Raw genomic sequence first — 25,845 nt, 5'->3', positions numbered from 1 at the left:
GCCCCCCCAACTAAAACCACCCTCGCCTCCTGGCTCTTTCCCCTGCCACCGCAGGAACTGCAAAACCTGCGCCCACACCTTCCCCCTCATCTCCATCTAAGACCCTGAAGGAGCCTTCCCACATCCATCAGAGTTTTATCTGCACTTTCACACATGTCACTTACTGTATCCGTTGCTCCCGCTGTGGTCTCCTCTACATTAAGGAGACAGGACTTCTACTTGCAGAGTGCTTCAGTGAATATAACTGGGACACCCGCACCAACCAACCCCACCACACATGGCTGAACACTTAAACTCTTCCTCCCAATTTGCCAAGGACATGCAGGTCCTGCGCCTCCTCCATCGCCACACCCTAAATACCAGATGCCAGGATTGAGAATGTCTCATCCCCTTTGTGACCCTCCAACCACATGACATCAATGTGGATTTCACCAGTTTCCTCATTTCTCCACCCCCATCTTATTCCAGTTCTGATCTGGCACTACCGTCTTGACTTGTCCTTACCTGTTCATCTTCCTGCACCTTTTCCGCTCCACCCTCCTCTCCGACTTATCCCCATTACCCCACCTCCATCCACCTATCACTATCAGCTAACCTTTCCCCAGCCCCAGCCCCCTCCCATTTATCTCTCGACCCCCTTGGCTCAGAAGCCTCATTCCTGATGAAGGACTCTTGCCCGAAACGTCGATTCTCCTGCTCCTCGGATGCTGCCTGACCTGCTGTGCTTTTCCAGCACCACACTCTCTACCCTGACCTCCAGCATCTGCAGTCCTCACTTTCTCTTGGAAAGGGGCGGGGCGGATAGGGGAGGAAAGGGGCGGGGGCGAGGACGCTTGGACGGCAGGTGGGACGGGGCAGGGCTGCGCATGCTCGGCTGGTTGCGGGGGTTTTGGTAGTGCAGGGGAGTCCCGCCTGGGTGTCGCGCATGCGCCTGGGCTCTCGGTGCCCGGGCTGTCAAAAGCCCCAGGGGCGACAGTGTTGGACGGGGCACGCGGGAAGTCGAGCCGACCGGGATTTTTTTTTATTTTAAACCGACAACGTTTCTGTGTGGGCGATGGAGGGAAGAGAGAGAGAGAAAAAAAAACAATGCTGAGATGAAGTGGTGCCGGTTTTAATCGGGGACGCGATCGTTTTGTTGTGTTACCGCGGGCGGCGGAGGGAGGTGAAAAGCGGCGGTTGGAAACGTGCTCGAGGATGGAGCGGGCGACTCGCGCGCGGCCGCCGCCCCCCGTGCTTCCCGCCGCCTACTTGTTGCTGCTGCTGCTGGTGTTCCCCGGGCGGGCCCGGAGCCAGAGCGAGCCCCCGGACCACGACAGCGTCAAGGACGAGCTGGTGATCGCCGCGGTGAAGGTGTCCTACGTGGACCGGGCCAGCGGGCAGCGGGTGCTGCTGCCCGACCGCGGCGAGGACAGCCGCTACGGGCGCGACTCGCCGAAGGAAGGGCTGGAGGGCGGCACGGTGCTGGTGCCCGCGCGGGCGCCCGGCAGAGCCCGCAACCTGCAGGGCTGCGAGCCGCGCACCCGGTTCGCGGTGCCGCCCGACACCCGGCGCTGGATCGCGCTGCTCAGCCGGGGCAACTGCACCTTCAAGCAGAAGATCCTGCTGGCGGCCGCCCAGAAGGCGGCGGCCGTGGTCATTTACCACAACGTGTCGGGCGAGAAGCCCATCACCATGTCCCACGAAGGTAACTCGGCGGGGGGGCGAGGGGCGGGGGCCGCCTTAGCCATAGCCATAGCCAGCGCTCAGGTCAAGCCTAGAGCTGGTCCAGCAGCAGAGGGGCAGGGGCTAGTTCAGCTGGGAAGTGTCAGAGATGCACTGGAGAGGAGGTGGGGGATCTCCAACTGAGAGATGGATCGGAATTAAACCAGCACATTGAGAGAGAGAGGTGGGGAGGGGGCAATTTACCCAGCAGGTGGACATACAGGGAGTGTCTCAGCGATAGTGGGGGTTAAAGGGAAGGATAGAGGTTAAGTAAAGAAGGAGGCATTCATGGCCTGGAGGATGTTAAGGATAGTTGGACGTGCTGGTGAATTTTAGTGGGTGGAATGGATTTAGCTTTGGAGGAGGTTACAGATATGGAGGTGACTCGATTAGACTCCAGGCAACTGTGTGGATGTAGAGCTGCAGATCACCACAGAGACTACATTGAGCAGGATATGGGGACATTAAGGGGAATCAAGGTTGTGGCACACTTAATGCCACTTGTGTCGTCTGGAGAATATTACGTCAATAGGGAGCATTGTAGAGACTGAAGAATATTACCGAGATATAGAAGATGGCTTGGATTGGAGAATATTACAGGAATAGAGAGGGAGTATAAATAAATAGAGAGGAATGGATAACCCTGCAATGTGTGAATAATGTAGTGAGGAGCTAAACATGGAGGGGGTAGGGGAGTTTAAAAAGTGAAAGTATTGTTCCCATTTCATGTGTGGCGCAGAGTTTCAATGTCAGATTGTGACAGTGGAATTCATAATACGAAGTAAATACTTCAGATGTTGAAAATCTTAAATGTGAAATATGTGTATGTAAGTGGTGCCCATCAACTTCTCAAAAAAAAAGGTCTTCATGATTTAGAGACGCTGGTGTTGGACTGGGTGTACAAAGTTAAGAATCACACAACACCTGGTTATAGTCCAGCAGGTTTATTTGGAAGCACTAGTTTTCGTTGCACTAATCCTTCATCAGATGGACAACCACCTGACGAAGGAGCAGCACTCCAAAAGCTAGTGCTTCCAAATAAACCTGTTGGACTATAACCTGGTGTTGTGTGATTTTTTTTTTAACTCGCTGTTGCATTATTCCTTATTTTTGCTTTGCATTACATCAGTCATGCCTGGCAGCTGCAAAATTGTTTAGTTTTCGTACTCATGTGGGTTTTCTCTCTGATTTTTGAGATAATGTTTGTGAGGCATCCTCATCTCATTGGGGTACAAAAGGGACCTTTGCATTTGTTCTTGAATGCCATACAAAGCTCTGCATCCCACCGTCCAGGTGGCAGTGAAATATCTAATATTAAAACACAATAGTTGCCTTTCTAAGTCTTTTTCTAAAATTAATAGCTTTTGAGAATAATTCTGTAAGCCAACCAAATCTCTTCAATTTAAAGCTGTTAAGTTAGTTTTCCCCTGCACCCCTAAGATCCTCTTGGTTCAGATTATTTGTCTGACATTGGCTTTTTTATTTGCTCTCTTTGTTTCAGCTTAAGATGTTGTTTAAGTGAAGGGTCCAAGCTCAATAAAGCAGGTGCAATTGCGAAGATGGGTATGAGTAGAGCTTAGCTCACTTGCAAAGTTTAAATTTGTAGTCCAGATTTTTTTTAAAAAAGGACGTTTTTGCATTGTAAAGCGGAAACCCCATTTGTAGTGCTGGGAATGTGTTGTAACTACAGTTAGTGTAATTTGTTGCAAGAAGCATAATTTTTTTTGCAGCATTTGCGCTTCTCATTCAGTTGTCACTGATGTTCAAGATTAAGGTTTGTTTCTTGTGGTACTGTTGTTTCATTGCTCTGGATTGAATTTCCCACAACCTTTGCACCTGTTTTACTTGTACTTGCACTAGGGCATCAGAGAACCGAATGAAATGTTATGAAGCTATTCAGTGTTGTATTGGAGAGAGTGTAATTTTTTTTCTAAAAGTTTGACAATAACACAGGATAAGCACTTCTTACGTGAAGTTTACATCAAATTAAGACATTGGCTTCCGTGGTACAGTTAGTAGCACGGAATAGGGGATTGAAAGTTCAAGTCCTGAGTTAAGCACAAAAATCTAGGCTAACAGCCAATGCAGTATTAAGGGAGATCTGCATTGTTGGAGGCTGATGAGCTATTAGACTGAGACCTCATTTGCATTCCAAGTTTAAAAATGCAATATTTTGAAGGGCAGTGTACTGTAGTTCTTCCTAGTGTTCTGGGCCTACATTATCCCTGATCAGTTGACATCGTTTGGGGGAGGCAATGGCCTTGTGGTATTGTGGCTGAACTGTAAATCCAGAGGTAAAAACAATGACTGCAGATGCTGGAAACCAGATTCTGGATCAGTGGTGCTGGAAGAGCACAGCATTGTTGTAAATCCAGAGACCCAGGCAATGTTCTGGTACCTGGGTTCAACTCCCACCATGGCAGATGGTGGAATTTGGATTCTATTTTTAAAAAAAATCTGGAACTAAAAGTCTGACCATGAATTCATTGTCAGGAGAAATACATCTGGTTCACAAATTACCTTTTTAGGGAGAGTAACTGCCATCCTTAGCTGATCTGTGTACATGTGACTCCAGATCTTCAGCAATGTGGTTCACTGTTAATGCTCCTTGGGCAATTAGGGGTAGGCAATAAGTGCCCAAGCTGGTGATGCCCTCATCCCATAAATGATTTTTAAAAAATGTAAGACTACAGGTCAGTTGGTACACTGCTGTTTGTTGAAATCTGCCAACTGGAGCTTTTTTGTTTCACCTCTTGCTTGCATTTGATGATCAAAATTTATTGTTATGGTCAGTCATCAACTGGATTTTTATTGTACTGTCAGGAAAGTTGGGGAAAAACAAACTGGATGGACTTTGGTCCTCCTTCCAGTAATTCCTACATTCCAAAAATGCCTTTTCCCATAAAGAAAAGGAATAATGAAATTGCTCCAAGTAAATTATGGCTCGAATTAGATAATGGGTGGGCAAATGCTATGCCATGAACAACTCTGGAGAAACAAGACATTGACTTTGTGAATAAAGATGCGTTCTGATGACTATCTAATGTTCTGCAATGGGGGTTGGAAACTTATTTCCACCCTGCTATGGTTTAGAAACCATATCTTGTCTTGAGAATGTGCTGAATCGCAATACCATGAACGTAATATTGAATAAACATAAAGTTTATGTAAAGGTGTGAATTTGTATTTTAAAATCTAAATTTTTAATGTAATTGTTATTTATGTGATATGTTTGTTTATTTAATAGTCTTCAGAACTTGCTGATGAAGGTGGTAGAAAGCAGAAATTTCTATTCGGTTAAAACTTCTGTCCTTGCTGATCTATTGTTAAGCTGCCACTCATATGATTGAAAATTAACCTCCCATGTTGTGATTGTATTTCATGCAGTTATTTATAAATATTAATGTATGAATTACACTGAGGGATATGGTGCCTTTTGAATGACTTTCAGAAACATTGTCCTTTCATAGAAAACATTTTTGTTCGAAAATCTTGTTAGTTTGGTTTTACTTGTGATTATGGATGGTATTTAATGATTTTTGAAATAGCGATTTTTAAATAGCTTAAAACAGCATGTTGTTAGTGTGGGGGGTGTAATATGATTTTTGAAAATAGTTTTTGTCTAAATTAAGACGACTGTGAATAAACATGTGACACTGCATTCCTTAATCATGCTTATGCTTGATTTTTAATTTGGGAAGGTCCCCAAATTTCAGGTTAGTCTTTACATTTTTTTAAAACTCTACCATTCATTTACTGGCATTCATTGTTGTCAGTGTTACACTTTCCATAAACTGGGATGTTTGCAGAGATGTCCAAGTTTAATATATCTGTTCATGTTGACTCTCATTGGAGCATTTGAGTTTGATTTAGAATATGTACTGAAAGATAAGGTATCACAAGGTTAAGAAATATTATTAGATTTTATTCCAGCATAGTCATTCTTAATTAAAGTGAATCTCAAAGCAGTATGGTATTAGTTTCACCAGAATCATGAAAGGCTGAACAACACAGACCTATTTTTCTTTGTCATTTTATAAATTCAATGCAGATGTGAGATCTTGGATGTGGGTTTGCTCGCTGAGCTTGAAGGTTCATTTCCAGACATTTAGTTACCCTACTAGGTAACGTCTTCAGTGGGCCTCAGGCGAAGCAATGCTGAAAATTACTGATTTCTATTTATATGTTTGGGTTTCTTTGGGTTGGTGATGTTATTTCTTGTGGTGAAGTCATTTCCTGTTCCTTTTCTCAGGTGGTGGTAGATGTGGTCTAGCTTGATGTGTTTGTTGATAGAATTCTGGTTGGAATGCCATGCTTCTAGGAATTCTTGTGCATGTCTTTATTTGGCTTGTCCTAGGATGGATGTGTTGTCCCAGTCGAAGTGGTGTCCTTCCTCATCCGTATGTGAGAATACTAGTCAGAGAGGGTCATGTTGTTTTGTGGCTAGTTGATGTTCATGTATTTTGGTGGCTAGTTTTCTGCCTGTCTGTCCAATGTAGTGTTTGTTACAGTTCTTGCATGGTACTTTGTAAATGACATTAGTTTTGCTCGTCTGTATAGGGTCTTTCAAGTTCATTAGCTGCTGTTTTAGTGTATTGGTGGGTTTATGGGTGACCATAATGCCAAGGGGTCTGAGTAGTCTAGAATTCCTAGAAGCATGGCATTCTAACCAGAACTCTATCAACAAACACATCGAGTTAGACCTCATCTACCACCCCCTGAGAAAAGAACAGGAAGTGACATCACCTCAGGAAATGATGTGACCAACCCAAAGAAACCCAGACATATAAATAGAAAGCAGGAATTTTCAGCATTGCTTTGCCTGAGGCCCACTGAAGATGTTACCTAGTAGGGTAATGAAACGTCTGGAAATAACCTGCAAGCTCAGTGAGCAAACCAACGCCCAAAACCTCAACCTGAGCTACAAATCTTCTCCAAAACTCGCTACGTGAGATCTGTTTTTCTGTGTTTATTGTAAATGTGAAGTGTGTGGTTTGGATTGAGAAGCTGCAACTTTGAGTGAGGGAATCTTGTGGTTCAATCTCTTTCTAAAGATCTAGCCAAGTTTGCATTTAACTATAAAAATTGCTTTGAAAGCAAAGTTTGTATTTCCTTCAAATTTAGATAGGATACATAGACTTCAATTGAAGAGCATCTGAAGTTAGTTATCTAGTTTAATCTGATTTCTATAATTTGGAGGGGCTTGTGTTGGACCAGGGTGGACAAGGTTAAAAATCACACAACTCCAGGTTACAGTCCAACAGGTTTATTTGGAAGCACTGATTTCTGTAGTTATACCAGAGTTTGTATCTCTGAGACTTTGGTATCAATATGCCAATCTGATAATCGCTTGGACTGAATGGAAACTGGATGTAAATCAGGTGTTACCTTTCCTGCCTCTTTTCAACTTGATTATTAGATTAGATTCCCTACAGTGTGGAAACAGGCACTTTGACCCAACCAGTCCACAAAGACCTTCCGACGAGCAACCCACCCAGACCCATTTCCCCTCTGACTAACGCACCTAACACTGGGCAATCTAGCATGGCCAATTCACCTGCCCTGCACATCTTTGGACTGTGGAAGGAAACTGAAGCACCTAGAGGAAACCTACGCAGACACTGGGTGAATGTGCAGACCCCACAAGATAGTCACCCAAGGCTGGAATTGAACCTGGAACCCTGGTGTTGTGAGGCAGCCGTGCTAACCACTGAGTGACTGTGCCACCCCTTCTTTTTTAAAAACCTACTTCATCTAGTATTCCCGGGGGTCTCCCATCCAAGTACTAACCAGGCTTGAGTCTGCTTACCTTCCGAGATCAGACGAGATCGGGCGTTTTCAGACTAGTATGACCGTAGGCAACTTCATTACAGGGGAAAAACCTGATTGGTGGGTTATTCTACTTGTAATAAATAGTTTGTATATGGCAGGATGTTTGGCTATAAAGCATATGGAAAGTCCTGGACACCATGTGGCTTAGACTTGCACATCTACAGGAAGTGTTACCAGCGGTTGTGATCTGCATTGGTATCATTGCCATAGGTTAGAGGTACTTTTTTTTTATTTTGCCTCTTGAAAGCACATTTTAGGGAACTGGGAAAGAGAGAACTGCCTTTGGGGCCCTTTTTAAATCTCTGGTTATTACTAGTGCCATGTGCTAGTGAGCATAAGAATACAAAAATTGAGTATGTGGCTAGAGAATTTACATAGAATGGACAGCCTTAGATTAGAATCGTGAGTGTGATGCTGGAAAAGCACAGCCAGTCAGGCAGCAACTGAGGAGCAGGAGAGTCAACGTTTTGAGCATAAGCTCGTCATTAGGAATGGCGAATTCTTGCAACTATGTTTCTTGTGAACTTTCCAACATTGCAAATAAATGTTTGTAACTAGAGTTAAATTAGAATTCCTGTGTGACTTAGCAGAAACTAAATTGCACTTTGTTATTTGACTTCCAAGGTAGTTTTCTGAAAAAGAGTTGGCTGTAACAACTGTATTGTGACCTTAATTTTTATTGATAATTGTGATTTAGAATGCATGGTTGTCATTTTTTCTTCTAAAATAGACAAATAGCTGACTTTCCTCACCTGTAATATGTGAAATATTTTGTCCCTCTTATGTTGCGTTCAGTGCCGTTCCTTTTACCCCATCCTCATTCTAGATCTTGTTTGTTTCAGTTGACTGATACTATCATTTTGTTTCTTTATTGCCAGAATCCGTTTTTTAAAAAGTGCTTCAAATATTGGTAACTGAACTATGACTAATAACATTTGAAGTAGATTAATTTATATAAATGCGAAGTGTTGCATTTTGGGAAAGCCAATCTTAGCAGGACTTATACACTTAATGGTAAGGTGCTCGGGAGTGTTGCTGAACAAAGAGAACTTGGAGTGCAGGTTATAGCTCCTTGAAAGTAGAGTCGCAGTTAGATATGAAGAAGGCGTTTGGTATGCTTTCCTTCATTGGTCAGAGTATTGAGTACAGGAGTTGGGAGGTCATGTTGTGGCTATGCATGACGGTGGTTAGGCCATTTTTGGAATATTGCGTGCAATTCTGGTCTCCTTCCTATTGAAAAGCTGTTGTGAAACTTGAAAGGGTTCAGAAAAGATTTGTAAGGATGTTGCCAGGGTTGGAGGATTTGAGACATGGAGAGATTAACTAGGGCTGTTTTCCCTGGAGCATCGGAGGCTGAGGGGTAACCTCATAGAGGTTTATAAAAGCATGAGGGGCATGGAAAGGATAAATAGACAAGGTCTTTTCCCTGGGATGGGGTAGTCCAGAACTAGAGGGAATAGGTTTAGGGTGAGAAGGGAAAGATATACAAGAGACCTAAGGAGCAACTTTTTTTCACTCAATGGGTAGTGCGTATATGGAATGGGCTGCCAGAGGAAATGGTGGAGGCTAGTACAATTGCAATATTGAAACGGCATCTGGATGGATGTATGAAAAGAAAGAGTTTGGAGAAATATGGGCCGGGTACTAGCAGGTGGGACTAGATTGGTTTGGGATATCTGGTCAGCTTGGACGAGTTGGACTGAAGGGTCTGTTTCCATGCTGTACATCTCTGTGCCTCTATAAGCAAGTTGCTGATTCCTTTTTTTTCAGAATTTATTGACAACTCTATATTATGTCTTTTCATGATTTTTTTTTTCTCCTATTGGAGAATTAAATAATTGTGAATGAACAATATTTTTTGTGCTCTTGTCCCCACGCCCCCCCCCCAAAAAAAAAAACAAAAAGCTATTGCCTTGCTAGACCTGCTATATTGCTGTTGTTGTAAAATGCACATTTTGTGAATACTGTATGGGTGAAATTTTAATATCCTCTGGCCCATTATGTCTCCTTGCATGTAGCTTAAAGATGTATGCAGGAGAAATGTGCAATACTTTTTATATACATTTTATTTCTACGTGTCTAAATAAAGCATTTCCAAGACCGTCATGACCCTAACTCCTCTAAAGGTTTTCTCTAATCACAACGCCCAATCTCCCTGTTCTCCAGTTTAGAATAACCCATTTTTATTTCCTTTCCATCCTGGCACTCCAATTTGTTTCAGTCTGTTCCTATTCCACTGAACTAATCCCATTTCCTACTTTTATCTTGCTTATGTCCACTCATTTCCCACCTTCATCTGAGACTCTTCCAATGTCCTCTTTTAGATTAGATTAGATTTTTTTAGATTACTTAGTGTGGAAACAGGCCCTTCGGCCCAACAAATCCACACCGACCCTCCGAAGAGCAACCCACCCAGAACCATTCCCCTATATTTACCCTTCACCTAACACTACGAGAATATTTAGCATGGCCAATTCACCTAACCTGCACGCTTTTTTTTGGACTGTGGGAGGAAACCGGAGCACCCGGAGGAAACCCACGCAGACACTGGGAGAATGTGCAAACTCCACACAGACATTTGCCTGAGGCGGGAATTGAACCCGGGTCTCTGGCACTGTGAGGCAGCAGTGCTAACCACTGAGCCACCGGGCTGCCCCCAAAATTTCTCATTAACAGTTTCCAGTTTCCTTGCCCTAGCATCACCTTCCTGCAATGAACACTTAATTTTGCTTGACCTCCACTCCACATTAGGTTGGTCTGAGGATATGTGGAATATTCTTTGCATTCCTAATCAGGAACCTTCTTGCGTTTTTTTTTCATTTTGTTGTTACATCGATGTACTGGTCCAGTTTTCTGAACTAGAACATATCACATTTTTTATCCTTCTCTCTTTCACATAGACTATTTTCCAACTTTGCTTCTTTTCCTCTGTTTCGGTTCAAAACCAGTATTCACTCTAGATCCATTGACACCCACAGCTACTTTAACTACACTTCATCATATGTTTCATTCTATGTTTACCCTTTAAGAGTCATGCAGCATGGAACAGACCCGTCGGTCCAACTAGTCCAGGCCACCATGTTCCCAAACTAAACTAATCCCACCTGCTATCGCTTGGCCCATATTCCTCAAACCTTTCCAATTCATGTACTTATTCAAATATCTTTCAAATGTTTTAATTGTATCTGCATGCACTATTTCCTCTGGAAGTTCTTTCTGTGCACAAACTATTGTGTGCAAAAAAAAACAAATTGCCCCTTTTCCATTTTACATTTTTCTCCTCTCACCTTGGAATATGCCCCCTAGTTTTTGAAAACCCCTATCTTGGGGAAAAGATCTTTTCTATGCCCGTTAAAATTTTGTAAACCTCTTTAAGGGCACACCTCAATCTCCTATGCTCCAGTGAAAGACATCCCAGCTTATCCAGTCTGTTTGTATAAATCAAATTCTCCATTCCAGGCAACATTGTTGTAAATATTTTCTGAACCCTCTCCAGTTTAATAATATACTTCCTATAACAGAACTACACACAGTACTCCGGAAGAGGCGTCACCAATTTTCTGTGCAATCTCAATAAGGCATCTCAGCTCCCATGTTCAGAGGTCTGAGCAGTGAAGGCAGTGCGAAACAGCACCCTTGTGACCCTGTCTACCTGTGACGCAGAATTCAAAGAATTAAGTGTCTGAACCCCTTGGTCTCTCTGTTCTACCACACTACCCAGGGCCCTACATTAATTCTGTAAGTCCTGCCTTGTTTGTTTTTGCCAAACTGAAACACCATGCATTTATCCAAATTAAATTCCATCTGCCACTCATCAGCCCATTGACTCAACTGGTCAAGATCTCTTTGTAATCGTAAATAACCTTCTTCACTGTTCACTATACCACCAATTTTGGTGTCATCTGCAAACTTATTAAAGGTGTCTTCTATATTCTCATCCAAATCATTTATATAAATGTCAAACAAAAGTGGATGCAATACCGATCCTGCGGAACACTGCAGGTCACAGGCCCCCAGTCCAATAAACAACCCTCTGCCACTACCGTTTCTATCCTACTGTCAAGTCAATTTTGTATCCAGTTGTCAAGCTCACCCTGAATCCCACGTGTTCTAACTTTACTCATTAGTCTACTATGTGGAATCTTACCAAATGCTTTACTAAAGTCTGCATATAAAATGCCTACTGCTCTACCGTTGTGGTTACTTCCTCAAAAAACTCAGTCACGTTTGTGAGAGACCATTTCCCTTGCACAAAACCATTCTGTTCCATTTGTTCTCATGAAACATTTCTTTCATACATTACTTCCAATTTCTTCTCCTTTCTCCTCAACTGAAAGTATCCCCATTGTAGTTGACACAAAATTGTACTGTACCCATTCTATTTCATGCAGTTTTAATAATTCTCCTTACTGACCTACCAAAACTGAAAGGGTTTTCCTGTCATCCTCCATGTTCAGCAGATCATTGTCTTTTAATCAGTCACCTCCAGTGATGTCACCATCCAACACATCTTTCCCTCTTTTCCAGCATTCGAAAGAGGTTGCTCTCTCCATGACATCTGGTCTGTCTTCAATTTCCCCTTCCCATGCCTTAACATGCAAGTACAGTAGATGCAAAATCTGTCCTTTTCATCCTTCCTTTTGATCGTCCATTACCTTAAACATTCCTCCTTGGTGAGAGAGTTTACTTTTTTGTCTTTCAGTTAAGTGGGCGGCACGGTGGCACAGTGGTTAGCACTGTAGCCTCACAGCGCCAGAGACCGGGGTTCAATTCCCACCTCAGGCGACTCCTCTGTGTAGAGTTTGCACATTCTCCCCGTGTCTGCATGGGTTTCCTCCCACAATCCAAAAATGTGCAGGTTAGGTGAATTGGCCATGGTAAATTGCCCGTAGTGTTAGGTGAAGGGGTAAATGTGGGGGAATGGGTCTGGGTGGGTTGCGCTTCGGCGGGTCGGTGTGGACTTGTTGGGCCGAAGGGCCTGTTTCCACACTGTAATGTAATCTAATCTAATGTAATCTAATCTAAGTATACTGTACTCACTGTCCTCACTTCAACTTGCAATTGTGTTCCTGACAATCTCACCTTACACTGAAAGGACTTGCAATGATTTTCTATTAACACCAATGTAAAAGCTATAACTTGGGTTCTGTCGGACTTTGTTTTTAAAAAAATCATTTTACTCTAAGTTGAAGTATTTTGTTACTAAATACCTATATTGGTAAAATATTCAGTAGAAGCAATGTTAACCCACAGCTCATTGCTGAGCCTGCTTACCACCAATTCTGATTACCAAACCTCCTGTTCCCTACACATCCTGATCTCTGACTGGCCTGCTTGCTGCAGACCCTTTTGAAGGAGTCTGCTATCAGACACAACCTTTGTTCTCACCAAACATCCTGCTCCTATCTCTCCACTTTGCTCTTTTGAATCTTGCTGTGAAAGAGTGTTCTGGAGGGGACTCTGGGGATGAAACTGTAGTGAGGGCATCTTACAGATGTTCCGACTCCGTGTTAGAGAATCCTAGATTATTAGTGAAGCATGTATTGAGACCAAAATACAGCAAGCTGAATGTTAAACGATATGTGTAGGGAATGGGTGTACCAGATGCATGAGCAATACCCTTAGAAATGAAATGCAGTGTATTCTCTCTCTCTCTCGTACTCTTTTGGGGAGGAAAAACGTTGTAATTCTAAATGTCAAAAGGAGAACAATATACTCACTCGGTTCTAGAAAAGTTGATCGTATTTCATCAAGGTCATCAACAAAGCTAATGCAACTTGCATCTTGAGCAGCATGGCAGGTAAATGGATGTGCGTCAGAATTTGTCATGCAAGTTCAGAAAGGCATTTTTGAAGAAACTTAAAAATGGTAAATTTACTTTGAAATTTTTGCCAGTTGTATGAGAATTCTGGGTGGTTGGGTCCCAGATAATGAGTAATTTAGACAACTTTTTCTTCACATTGCCTGTCAATGCAGATACACTTTCTTTCCCTCTGGGCTGGCTTATTTTTAATCATCCTGCTTAGGCACGTTTTGGCTCTTCTCTAGGACAGGTGCAGCTTGAAGTTGGACCTGACACAGACGTTGGGACACTAATATTGCTCCAGAATAGCCCTATACATTTAAAGTTTGCTTTTAACCAACCTGTTCATACTTGTTATAACACACCTCTAGGGCAGGTGAGATTGTGAACTCATTCCTACCTCTCAGAAAGAGGTCCACTACCCTGCACCACAAGTCCTTGCACATTTTAACACTCTCTTTTAGAGTCCTAGTCCTACAGCACAGAAACTAGGCCCAAAAACCCACTACGTCAGTGCTGACCAAAAAGACACCAAACTACACTAACACCATTTGATCCATAGCCTACTCTGCCCTGGCATTTTAAATGCGCATCTAGATGCTTTTTAAATGTTGTGAGACTATCTGTCTCCACCACCCTCTCAGGTAGAACATTCCATATTTCTATCATTCTCTGGAAGAAAAAATTCTTTCCCAAGTCTCTTCTAAATCACTTGCTTATCACCATGCATTTACGCCCTCTGCTCTTGGACACATTTGCCATGACAATCAGATTCTCAGGATCAATTGTCAATCTCATAATTTTGTATACCTTATTTAATTTTGCAATTTTTTCCAAAAATCCAGTGTCAGGAATGGGGTCTGTACATTTTAATGTTCTTTTGGTTGCACTTGATGCTTTTTAATATAATTAACACCCCCCTGATGCTTTTTAATATAATTAACTTATTAATTCCTAATATTTGCATTATTACTTGCAATTCCTAGGCATCCAGCATCCTATTAACAGGGTTGGATACTAACATTAGCTGCTTCTGCAACATCAGCACTCTCTGGTTCACAACCCCAGAGCTCTGCTTCAGATTAGATCTGGACCTAGTACCTTCCTTAAGTGGGAACTTTGGTTTTGAAGACACAGCTGTAAATATGTGAAAGTGCAGATCCTGATGTAATAGTGCCATGGTGGCAATCTTATAGTCAGTGTCTTCACTTACTTTGTCAGAATCCTAGCATTGCTCCAGAGGATTCAAGAAGGTGGGGTGGCAGTGGAAGGCAGCAGGGGGTTCTGCAAGGGAGGCCACAAGTTGGATTGCAAGCAGCAAGGTGGTGAGTTATTGAGCAGCAGAGGTTCTGCAAAATGGCCATAGTCCAATCGTGTGACTTGGCTGGTAAATACTAAACTGAATTAAAGCTAAATCTTGTGATGCTAAACAAGATGTGGAACAAAATTGAAATGAAGCAATGTGTAACATTGTCATGTTGAATGGCACTTGCTGTACTCACTGATTTTACATTTAAGCAGATTAGCGTCACATTGGGTGACCTATTTGCAAAGCACCTCGGTTCATTTCTTAAGCATGACACTGAACTTTGATCATCAGTTGTTCTCGGTCTTCACCTTGATCTCTCTGGGTGAAATGGAGGCCAAAGATAGAGCTCAATGTAAACTCGAGTAACAGAATTTTCATTTTCAATTAAATACATTTTTATTTTTTGGAATCAACATTTGAAATCAGCAATTTTAGTTTGTGCTTCTGTATAGCCTGTTCATTGTGCAATTCACAATTCCTTTAGAAACATGTTTTCTACTTTACCAGTGTCATGCCTTTTGACTATTCTCACTGTTGTTTCATGACTCTAGTCTTCTGCCTAACACAAATTGACTGCAGCATTCACTCACTTAAAATTCCATCACTTACCAGGTGATGAAAGGGAATCAACCTGAAAAATTAATTCTGTTTCACTCTCCATACATACCGCCAGACCTGCTGATTTTTTTCCAGCATATGATTTTTAATTCAGTTTTTTGGGATCCTTGTTTTGTTTTTGTTTGGCTTTGTTGCACATAAAAGAAGCTGACAGTTCTGAAATAGAGAAGCCACTTCCAGTAGTCTAATGTTTATTAATCATCGTTGCATTCACACTTCTAAAGAGGATACTTAGATCAATGTATGCAAAGAACATATACTGTGTAGAATATTTTCAGGGTCATCACTGCTGAGGTTCATTAATTTAACTCCCCTTCTTTACTCATAGTAATCCCAAGATTCATGGTTTCAGAACGTGGGATGTAATAATGTATATTTCAGTATATTGTGCCAAATAATTTGATTGATTGGACAACAAATATTTGATGAAGGAATCTTGATTCACTATATTTTTACAAGCGCACAGGAGTAGTTATTCTTTGATAGGGCTAATTGGAGTGGAATTAGTCAAATTTTGAAATGAATAATGCATAACCTGTGTAGTAATCCAAATCTCTTTACGCTTATCTGTTCTTTTTATTGCGCAATGTCAAATGATCAGATTTAGTATGCTCAAAACACGAAATTTCTTCATGGTATGCGTGCATTTGCTTGTACTACAAGGAATTGTTTTTCTGATTGCAGCTGAGCATTGAGAATGGGAATGTATTTGGGTCACATTGTCAACATTCCTGTCTGATTCCAGTCTAGGCCCCTACTATTGCAGTAAAATTCGAGGTACCCTGCCAATTTAAAGACTGGAAAATATTAAAACGTCAACAGGAAACACAATTAAACTTGAAGTTGTATTTTTTTTAGATATCACAACCATCGAGTAGAGGAGCAACAGCAGATAGGGTCGGCATTATTGAACTGAGAACAATGAATTTTGAATACCTACCAAAATAAAGGATCTAAAGAAACCAGTACTTAGATATATTAAAACAATCAGGAACTGGGAACAGGTGAAATTTGAAGATATCAAACAACATATAAGACTTTCTTTTACACTTGGATAATTTTATTGATTTTTATTATGCTGGAATACAGGCAGCATGTTTATTCATGATGCAGTTCACATTTTCCTAAAGACAAATGTTATTCAGTACCCCCACACCACGCCCCTTGTAATCTTCTGATCTATTTCTGAAGTTAGCAATTCATGGCTTAAAAATGTGTTGCTGGAAAAGTGCAGCAGGTCAGGCAGCATCAAAGGAGAAGGAGAATCCCCCTCCCACTCCGCCAAGGACATGCAAGTCCTTGGCCTCCTCCATCGCCAGACCATGGAAACACGACGCCTGGAGGAAGAGCGACTCATTATCTTCCGCCTAGGAACCCTCCAACCACAAGGGATGAATGCAGATTTCTCCAGCTTCCTCATTTCCCCTCCCCCCACCTTTTTCTCAGTCCCAACCCTCAGACTCAGCACCGCTTTCTTGACCTGCAATCTTCTTCCCGACCTCTCCGCCCCCACCCCCTTTCCGGCCTATCACCCGCACCTTAACCTCCTTCCACCTATCGCATTCCCAACGCCCCTTCCCCAAGCCTCTCCTCCCTACCTTTTATCTTAGCCTGCTTGGCACACCCTCCTCATTCCTGAAGAAGGGCTTATGCCCTAAACGTCGATTTCTCCTTCTCCTTTGATGCTGCCTGACCTGCGCTTTTCCAGCAACACATTTTTAAGCTCTGATCTCCAGCATCTGCAATCCTTACTTTCTCTTAGTTAGCAATTCATGCCAAGGTGTAGTAGTGTGAATACCGCTTCTATTCTTCTCATGTAAGTTTGAAGAATGGTGATCTGTGGAAAGCATTCAGCTATCGTATCAGAATGGAATGCTGCTCCGGTCAGCAATTTCCATCCGGAGGCACTGCGTAGTTGAAGACTGGAAACCAGAAATGTTTTGATTGACTTTTGTTTTCCAACTGGCTGGACTTGGTTGCTTATGCAAAACATTACTCTCCTACCTTGTGATTACGTGCAGCCAGAATAATGAAAGCTTTGCTTGCTCTCTATGAATGCTGCCTGACCTGCTGTGATCTCCAGCACCTTTCTCGTTTTCAGTTCAGATTTCAGCATCTGCAGTAATTTGCTCCTACACAGAAATGATTGATTGAGGATGTCAGTTTGATCGAAAGATTGTAGACTGCGGTTTTGTCCTTCAAACTGCTTCCTTTACTTATATGGCACTGTCCTTCTGTCCCTTTTTTGTTTTATTTGAAGGCAGTTTCTTTAAATGGATCAGCCATATTTCAAAGATAATTGATCTTGAAGAGAAAACCAAGGCAGTTCTTGCTGCATCTCTGAAGAGAAATCCGTTAACATTTCATTTTGAGTGACCCTTCCTCAGAACTTGAGGTTAGACCCAATTTAGAGTACTGAGCAGATATGGGCATCACACCTTAGCATGGATGTATCACCCTTGGAGGGAGTGTTGGGTAGGTTACACAAATGATAAATCCTGAAGTCTGGATAGGAGACTGGATAATACAAATTGGGCATTTTCCCCTCGAGAATTAAGAAGGTTAGAATGTGATCTGATCCCAGTCTTTAAGATATTAACTGGGAAAGACAGGGTAGATAAAGATAAACACTTTCCACTGGTTGGAGATTCTAGAACTAGGGGGCATAGCCTGAGAATTGCAGCCAGACCATTCATCAGAGCTGTTAAGAAGCACTTTTACTCTTTTTTTTCCACAAATGGCAGTTGATGCTAGATCAATTGTTAATTTAAAATCTGAGGTAATCTTTTTATTGAGCAAAGATATTGAGGGATATGAGTCTAAGGCAGGGAGATAAAATTAGGCCACAGATCAGCCATGATCTCATTGAATTGCAAAACAGACTTAAAAAGCTGAATGTCCTACTCCTGTTTCTATGTTTTCTTTTTTTTTCACGAGACATGGATATCAAGCAATAGGCCAGGACTTTCTATCACACCTTCGAGGCAGTGAACTACGATCTTCAACTGCTGCTATCCAGGTGGTGTTAGTGCATCCAAAGTCCTGTTACTAAGGGCCATCTGAAATTTTGATTCATCACCTGCAAAGAGACATCAGTGTAGTTCCAAGTAAGGCTTGCATGTGGATTGAAGGGAAACTTGCTTAATGTTCCTCTGTGCCCACTATCCTTATCCTTCTAGGTGATAGAGATCACAGATTTTGAAGGTGCTTTTGTAGGAGTTTTGGTGAGTTTCTCCTTTGCATCTTGTAGATGATACACAATATTGCCAGTGTGCATGAATCAGAAAGAGATTGAATGTTAAAGATGGTGGAAGGTGTGCCAATCAAGCAGGCTTTTGATGTTTAGTCTCATGAATGTTGTTGAAACTGCACTCATTCTGAGACTGGTACAGTTGAGAACAGAAGCGAGTCAAACAGTCAGGGCAGGAATGGACAAAACAGAACAAAGTAGGACTGATAAATTAAACTGCGTTTATTTCAATGCAAGGAAACTGACAAGGAAGGTAGATGAACTCAGGGCATGGTTAGGAACATGGGACTGGGATATCATAGTAATTACAGAAGCATGGCTCAGAGATGGACAGGACTTAATGTTCCAGGGTACAAATGCTACAGGAAGGACCGAAAAGGAGGCAAGAGAGGAGGGGAAGTGGTGCTTTTTGAGAAGGGATAGCATTAGAGCAGTACTGAGGGAGGATATTCCCGGAAATACATCCAGGGAAGTTATTTGGGTGGAATTGAGAAATAAAGGGATGATCACCTTATTGGGATTGTATTATAGACCCACTAATAGTCAGAGGGAAATTGAGAAACAAATTTGTAAGGAGATCTCAGCTATCTGTAAGAATAATAGGGTGGTTATAGTAGGGGATTAGATGGAGAGGAATTTAAGTGTGTACAAGAAAATTTTCTGATTTCAGTATGTGGATGTACCTACGAGAGAAGGTGCAAAACTTAATCTACTCTTGGGAAATAAGGCAGGGCAGGTGACTGAGGTTTCAGTGGGGGAGCACTTTGGGGCCAGTGACCATAATTCTATTAGATTTAAAATAATGATGGAAAACAATGGAAGAGGATAGATCAGATCTAAAAGTTGAAGTTCTAAATTGAAGGAGGCCAATTTTGACAGTATTAGGCAAGAACTTTCAAAAGCTGATTGGGGGCAGATGTTCGCAGGTAAAGGGGCGGCTGGAAAATGAGAAGCCTTCAGAAATGAGATAACGAGAGTCCAGAGAAAGTATATTCCTGTTAGAGTGAAAGGAAATGCTGGTAGGTATAGGGAATGCTGGATGACTAGAGAAATTGAGGCTTAGGTCAAGAAAAAGAAGGAACCTTATATTAGGGAGAGACAGGATAAGTTGAGTGAATCCTTCGGTATACTCCTTCTGCCTTTATATTCTAAGAGGGAAGTAAGGAGGTCAAAAAGGGGACATGAGATAGCTTTGGCAAATAGAGTTAAGGAAAATCCAAAGGGTTTTTATAAATACATTAAGGACAAAAAGGTAACTAAGGAGAGAAGACTCCTCAAAGATCAGCAAGGCGGCCTTTGTGTGGAGCCGCAGAAGATGGGGGAGATGCTAACTGAGAATTTTGCATGAGTATTTACTGTGGAAAAGGACATTTGAAGATATAGAATGTACGGAAATAGATGGTGACTTCTTGAATGATCTCCACATTAGAGGAGGAAGTGCTGGATGTCTTGAAACTCATAAAAGTGGATAAATCCCCAGGACCTGATTAAGTGTACCCTAGAATTCTGTGGGAAGCTAGAGAAGTGATTGCTGGGCCTCTTGCTGAGATATTTGTATCATTGATAGTCGCAGGTGAGGTGCTGGAAGACTGGAGATTGGCTAACGTAGTGCCATTACTTAAGAAAGGTGGTAAGGTCAAGCCAGGGAATTATAGACCTGTGAGCCTGACGTCAGTATGCAAGTTGTTGGAGGGAATCCTGAGGGACAGGATGTACATGTATTTGGAAAGGCAAGGACTGATTAGGGATAGTCAACATGGCTTTGTGTGTGGGAAATTATGTCTCACCAGCTTGAGGTTTTTTGAGGAAGTAACAAAGAGGATTGATGAGGGCAGAGCGGTAGATGTGATCTATATGGACTTCAGTAAGGCGTTCGACATGGTTCCCCATGGGAGACTGATTAGCAAGGTTAGTGTTCACTGAATACAGGGAGAACTAGCCATTTGGATACAGAACTGGCTCAAAGGTAGAAGTCAGAAGGTGGTGGTGGAGGGTTGTTTTTCAGACTGGAGGCCTGTGACCAGTGGAGTGCCACAAGGATCGGTGCTGGGTCCACTACTTTTCATCATTTATAGGAATTATTCAGATGTGAGCATAAGAGGTATAGTCAGTAAGTTTGCAGATGACACCAAAATTGGAGGTGTAGTGAACAGTGAAGAAGGTTACCTCCGATTACAATGGGATCTTGATCAGATGGGCCAGTGGCTGAGGAGTGGCAGATGGAGTTTAATTCAGATAAATGTGAGGTGCTGCATTTTGGGAAAGCAAATCTTAGCAGGACTTGTACACTTAATGGTAAGGCCTCTGGAGTGTTGCTGAACAAAGACACCTTTTGAGTGCAGGTTCATAGCTCCTTGAAAGTGGAGTAGCAGGTAGATCGGATAGCAAAGAAGGCATTTGGTATGCTTTCCTTTATTAGTCAGAGTACTGAGTACAGGAGTTGGGAGGTCATGTTGTGGCTGCACAAGACATTGGTTAGGCCACTGTTGATATATTGTGTGCAATTCTGGTCTCTTTGCTATCAGAAACTTGAAAGGGTTCAGAAAAGATTTACAAGGATGTTACCAGGGTTGGAGGATTTGAGCTATGGGGAGAGTCTGAACAGGCTGGGGCTGTTTTCCCTGGAGTGTCGGAGGCTGAGGGGTGACCTTTATAGAGGTTTACAAAATCATGGGCATGGATAGGATAAATAGATAAAGTCTTTTTCCTGCGGTGGAGTCGTCCAGAACTACAGGGCGTAGGTTTAGAGTGAGAGGGGAAAGATATAAGAGACCTAAGGGGCAATGTTTTCACACACAGGGTGGTACGTGTATGGAATGAGCTGCCAGAGGAAGTGGTGGAGGCTGATACAATTGCAACATTTAAGAGGCATTTGGATGGGTATACAAATAGGAAGGGTTTGGAGGGATATGGGCCAGGTGCTGGCAAGTGGGACGAGTTTGGGTTGGGAAGGCTGATCGGCATGGACTGGTTGGACTGAATGGTCTGTTTCCATGCTGTACATCTCTATGACTCTAAGCAAAAGGAAACTATTCCATCATGTCCCTGTCTTGTGCCTTGTAGATGGCAGACAGGCTTTGAGAAATCAGAGGTGAATTACTTCCTTCAGAATTCCGAGCCCCTATTGCTGGTCCCATTTCAGTTTCTGGTCAATGTTAACCTCCAGAATGTTGATGATGGGGTTTGTGATGTTAAAGCCATTGAATGTCGAGAGGAGATTGCCATTGCCCAGTGGGTGTATGGCGTAAATGATACGTGTCACTTCTCTTGAGCCTTAACGTTATCCAGGTATGGCTGCATATAGGGTGGGACTGCTTCAGTATCTGAAGAGTCCTGGATGATGGTGAACATTGAGCAATTACCAGTAAACATTCCCACCTTTTAGACCTCGTGGTGGTAAAGTCACTGAAGCAGCTGAAAACTTTTTCATGGGACACTACCTTGAGGAACTCCTGCAGTGATGTCTGTGTATGCCAGGTTTGGCCCAGATGGTGATGGGGGTCGGGAATGTACTGATGTTAAGTTCTTTTACTCCTGAGGTTCTTACACACTTGATGCAATTGCAACATGCCTACGTCTGTGAACAAGCAACCAAACTTGTTAAACACAGTACATTACAAGCTGGTTGACCCCCCCCCCCTCCACAGGCATGCGAAGTCTGGTCAAAGTGAGGCACTCAGCAAAGAAAGCACATCCCCTTTCAGTTGCAATGCTAACAGATACAGTCACATGCCACTTAAGGCAACCCCCAGTTACTCTCAGTCACAAGTTATCCCGGGTACAGTGGCAGGAAGAGATCATCCTTGGACATGATGCAAATGCTACTGCCCTAATCTTGGGGAATTGTAATGCAGACTATTTCCTGACTTAGTGCTTTCCCAGGACAATACAGGTGCAACATACCTCTGGCCAGAAAGCATTTCTGAATGGAAGAGATTTAATTGATAGCTTAACTTGTCAATAAACAATAGGTGCAGGAGTAGGCCATTCGGCCCTTCGAGCCAGCAACACCATTCATTATGATTACGACTGATCATCCACAATCAGTATCCTGTTCCTGCCTTATCCCCATAACCCTTGATTCCACTATCTTTAAAGGGTTCTAACCATCTCTTTCTTGAAAATATCCAGAGACTTGGCCTTCGCTGCTTTCTGGGGCAGAGCATTCCATATCACCACCATTCTCTGGGTGAAGAAGCTTCTCCTCAACTCTGTTCTAAGTGGCATACCCCTTATTTTTAAACTGTGTCCTCTGGTTCTGGACTCGCCCATCAGCAGAAACATGCTTCCTGCCTCCAGAGTGTCCAATCCTTTAATAAACTTATACATAGATCTAAAAGTTGAAGCTCTAAATTGCAGAAAGGCTAATTTTGATGGTATTAGGCAAGAGCTTTCGAAAGCTGATTGGGGGCAGATGTTTGCAGGTAAAGGTACGTCTGGAAAATGGGAAGCCTTCAGAAATGAGAATCCAGAGAAAGTATATTCCTGTTAGGGTGAAAGGAAGGGCTGATAGGTATAGGGAATACTGGATGACTAAAGAAATTGAGGTAGGTGAAAACAATGACTACAGATGCTAGAAACCAGATTTTGGATTAGTGGTGCTGGAAGAGCACAGCAGTTCAAGCAGCATCCGAGGAGCAGCAAAATCAACATTTCGGGCAAAAGCCCTTCATCAGGACACGGGTTTGGTTAAGAAAAAGAAGGAAGTATATGTAAGGTATAGACAGAATAGATCGAGTGAATCCTTAGAGTATAAAGGCAGTAGGAGAATGCTTAAGAGGGAAATCAGGAGGGCATAAAGGGGATATGAGATAGCTTTGACAATAGAATTAAGGAGAATCCAAATGCGTTAAAGACAAAAGGGTAACTCGAGAGAATAGGGCCCTTCAAAAATCTTTGTGTGGAGCTGCAGAAAAAGGGAGATACTAAACAAGTATTTTGCATCAGTATTTACTGTGGAAAAGGATATGGAAGATATAGACTGTCAGGAAGTGGATGGTGACATCTTGCAAAATGTTCATATTACAGAGGAGGAAGTTCTGGATGTCTTGAAACGCATAAAGGTGGATAAATCCCCAGGACCTGATCAGGTATACCCGAGAACTCTGTGGGAAGCTAGGGAAGGGATTGCTGGGCCTCTTGCTGAGATATTTGTATCATTGATAGTCACAGGTGAGGTGCTGGAAGACTGGAGGTTGGCTAACGTGGTGCCACTGTTTAAGAACGGTGGTAAGGACAAGCCAGGAACTATAGGCCTGACATCGGTGGTGGGCTAATTGTTGGGAATCTTGAGGGACAGGATGTACATGTATTTGGAAAGGCAAGGACTGATTCGGGATAGTCAACATGGCTTTGTGCGTAGGAAATCATGTCTCACCAGCTTGATTGGGTTTTTTGAGGAAGTAACAAAGAGGATTGATCAGGGCAGAGTGGTAGATGTGATCTATATGGACTTCAGTAAGGCGTTCGACATGGTTCCCCATGGGAAACTGATTAGCAAGGTTAGTGTTCACTGAATACAGAGAGAACTGGCTCAAAGGTAGAAGACAGAGGGTGGTGGTGGAGGGTTGTTTTTCAGACTGGAGGCCTGTGACCAGTGGAGTGCCACAAGGATCGGTGCTGGGTCCTCTACATTTTGTCATTTACATAAATGATTTGGATGTGAGCATAAAAGGAACAGTGAGTAAGTTTGAGGATGACACCAAAATTGGAGGTGTAGTGAACAGTGAAGAGGGTTATCCCTGATTACAACAGGATCTTGATCAGATGGGCCAATGGGCTGAGAATTGGCAGATGGAGTTTAGAACATAGAATATTACAACGCAGTACAGGCCCTTCAGCCCTCGATGTTGCGCCGATCTGTCATACCAATCTGAAGCCCATCTAACCTACACTATTCCATGTACGTCCATAAGCTTGTCCTATGACGACTAAAATGTACTTAAAGTTGGCGAATCTACTACCGTTGCAGGCAAAGCATTCCATACCCTTACTGCTCTCTTAGAATTAATTCAGGTAAATGTAAGGTACTGCATTTTGGGAAGGCAAATCTTAGCAGGACGTATACACTTAAATGGTAAGGTCCTCTGGAGTGTTGCTGAGCAAAGAGACCTTTTGAGTGCAGGTTCATAGCTCCTGGAAAGTGGAGTCGCAGGTAGATAGGGTAGTGAAGAAGGCGTTCGGTATGCTTTTGTTTATTGGTCAGAGTATTGAGTACAGGAGTTGGGAGGTCATGTAGCAGCTGTACAGGACACTGGTTAGGCCACTGTTGGAATATTGCGTGCAATTCTGGTCTCCTTCCTATCAGAAGGATGTTGCGAAACTTGAAAGGGTTCAGAAAAGATTTACAAGGATGTTACCAGGGTTGGAGGATTTGAGCTATGGGGAGAGGCTAAACATGCTGGGGTTGTTTTTCTTAGAGCGTCGGAGGCTGGGGGGTGACCTTTATAGAGGTTTACAAAATCATGAGCGGCGTGGATAGGGCAAATAGACAAAGTCTTTTCCCCGGGTTTGGAGAGTCGAGAACTAGAGGGCATAGGTTTAGGGTGAGAGGGGAAAGATATAAAAGAGACCTAAGGGGCAACGTTTTCACGCAGAGGGTGGTACGTGTATGGAATGAACTGCCAGAGGAAGTGGTGGAGGCTGGTACAATTGCAACATTTTAAGAGGCATTTGGATGGGAAAATGAATATGAAGGGTTTGGAGGGATATGGGCCGGGTACTGGCAAGTGGGACGAGATTGGGTTGGGATATCTGGTCGGCATGGACGGGTTAGACCGAAGGGTCTGTTTCCATGCTGTACATCTCTGTGGCTCTATGTCTCTATATGATAGTCCCGCCATTCCAGGAATTGATCTCGTGAACCTACGCTGCACTCCTTCAATAGCCAAAATGTCGTTCCTCAAATTTGGAGATCAAAACTGCACACAATAGTCCAGGTGTGGTCTCACCAGGGCCCTGTATAGCTGTACAAGGACGTCTTTGCCTCTATACTCAGTTCCTCTTGTTATGAAGGTGAGCATGCCATTAGCTTTCTTCACTGCCTGCTGTACCTGCATGCTTGCTTTCATTGACTGACATACAAGGACACCTAGATCTCGTTGTACTTCCCCTTTCCCTAACTTGACTCCATTTAGATAGTAAATGGAGTTCCTTCCTGTTCTTGCCACCAAAGTGGATAACCACACTTTTATCCACATTAAACTGCATCTGCCATGCATCCGTCCACTCACCTAGCCTGTCCAAGTCACCCTGTATTCTCATAACATCCTCATCACATTTCACCCAGCCACTCAACTTTGTGTCATCAGCAAATTTGGTAATATTACTTTT

The 25,845-nt window shown here is 42.8% G+C and overlaps 1 protein-coding gene and 1 pseudogene across 6 annotated transcripts in view; one reads left to right on the top strand and one right to left on the bottom strand.

Moving 5' to 3' along the window:
* Positions 1–926: 926 nt before the first annotated feature.
* The window catches only part of rnf130 (ring finger protein 130), a 170,044-nt gene continuing 145,125 nt past the window's right edge, over positions 927–25,845 (top strand). For 2 of the 6 annotated variants that reach the window (XM_087995135.1, XM_087995133.1), the window contains exon 1: positions 927–1,684. In XM_087995135.1, coding sequence (XP_087851261.1) covers positions 1,195–1,684 — 490 coding nt within the window. In that variant the 5' untranslated portion in view covers positions 927–1,194. The remainder of the gene's footprint in view (positions 1,685–25,845) is intronic. The other 4 variants (XM_087995137.1, XM_087995136.1, XM_087995134.1 and 1 more) reach the window with 2 other exon arrangements.
* LOC122557010 (5S ribosomal RNA) lies at positions 7,444–7,561 on the bottom strand (annotated as a pseudogene).

Source organism: Chiloscyllium plagiosum, unplaced genomic scaffold, assembly GCF_037043375.1.
Source record: "Chiloscyllium plagiosum isolate Xiang-an unplaced genomic scaffold, Cpla_swu_hap1 HiC_scaffold_16, whole genome shotgun sequence".
Lineage (NCBI taxonomy): Eukaryota > Metazoa > Chordata > Chondrichthyes > Orectolobiformes > Hemiscylliidae > Chiloscyllium > Chiloscyllium plagiosum.
This window is presented reverse-complemented; position numbering and strand designations above follow the sequence as displayed.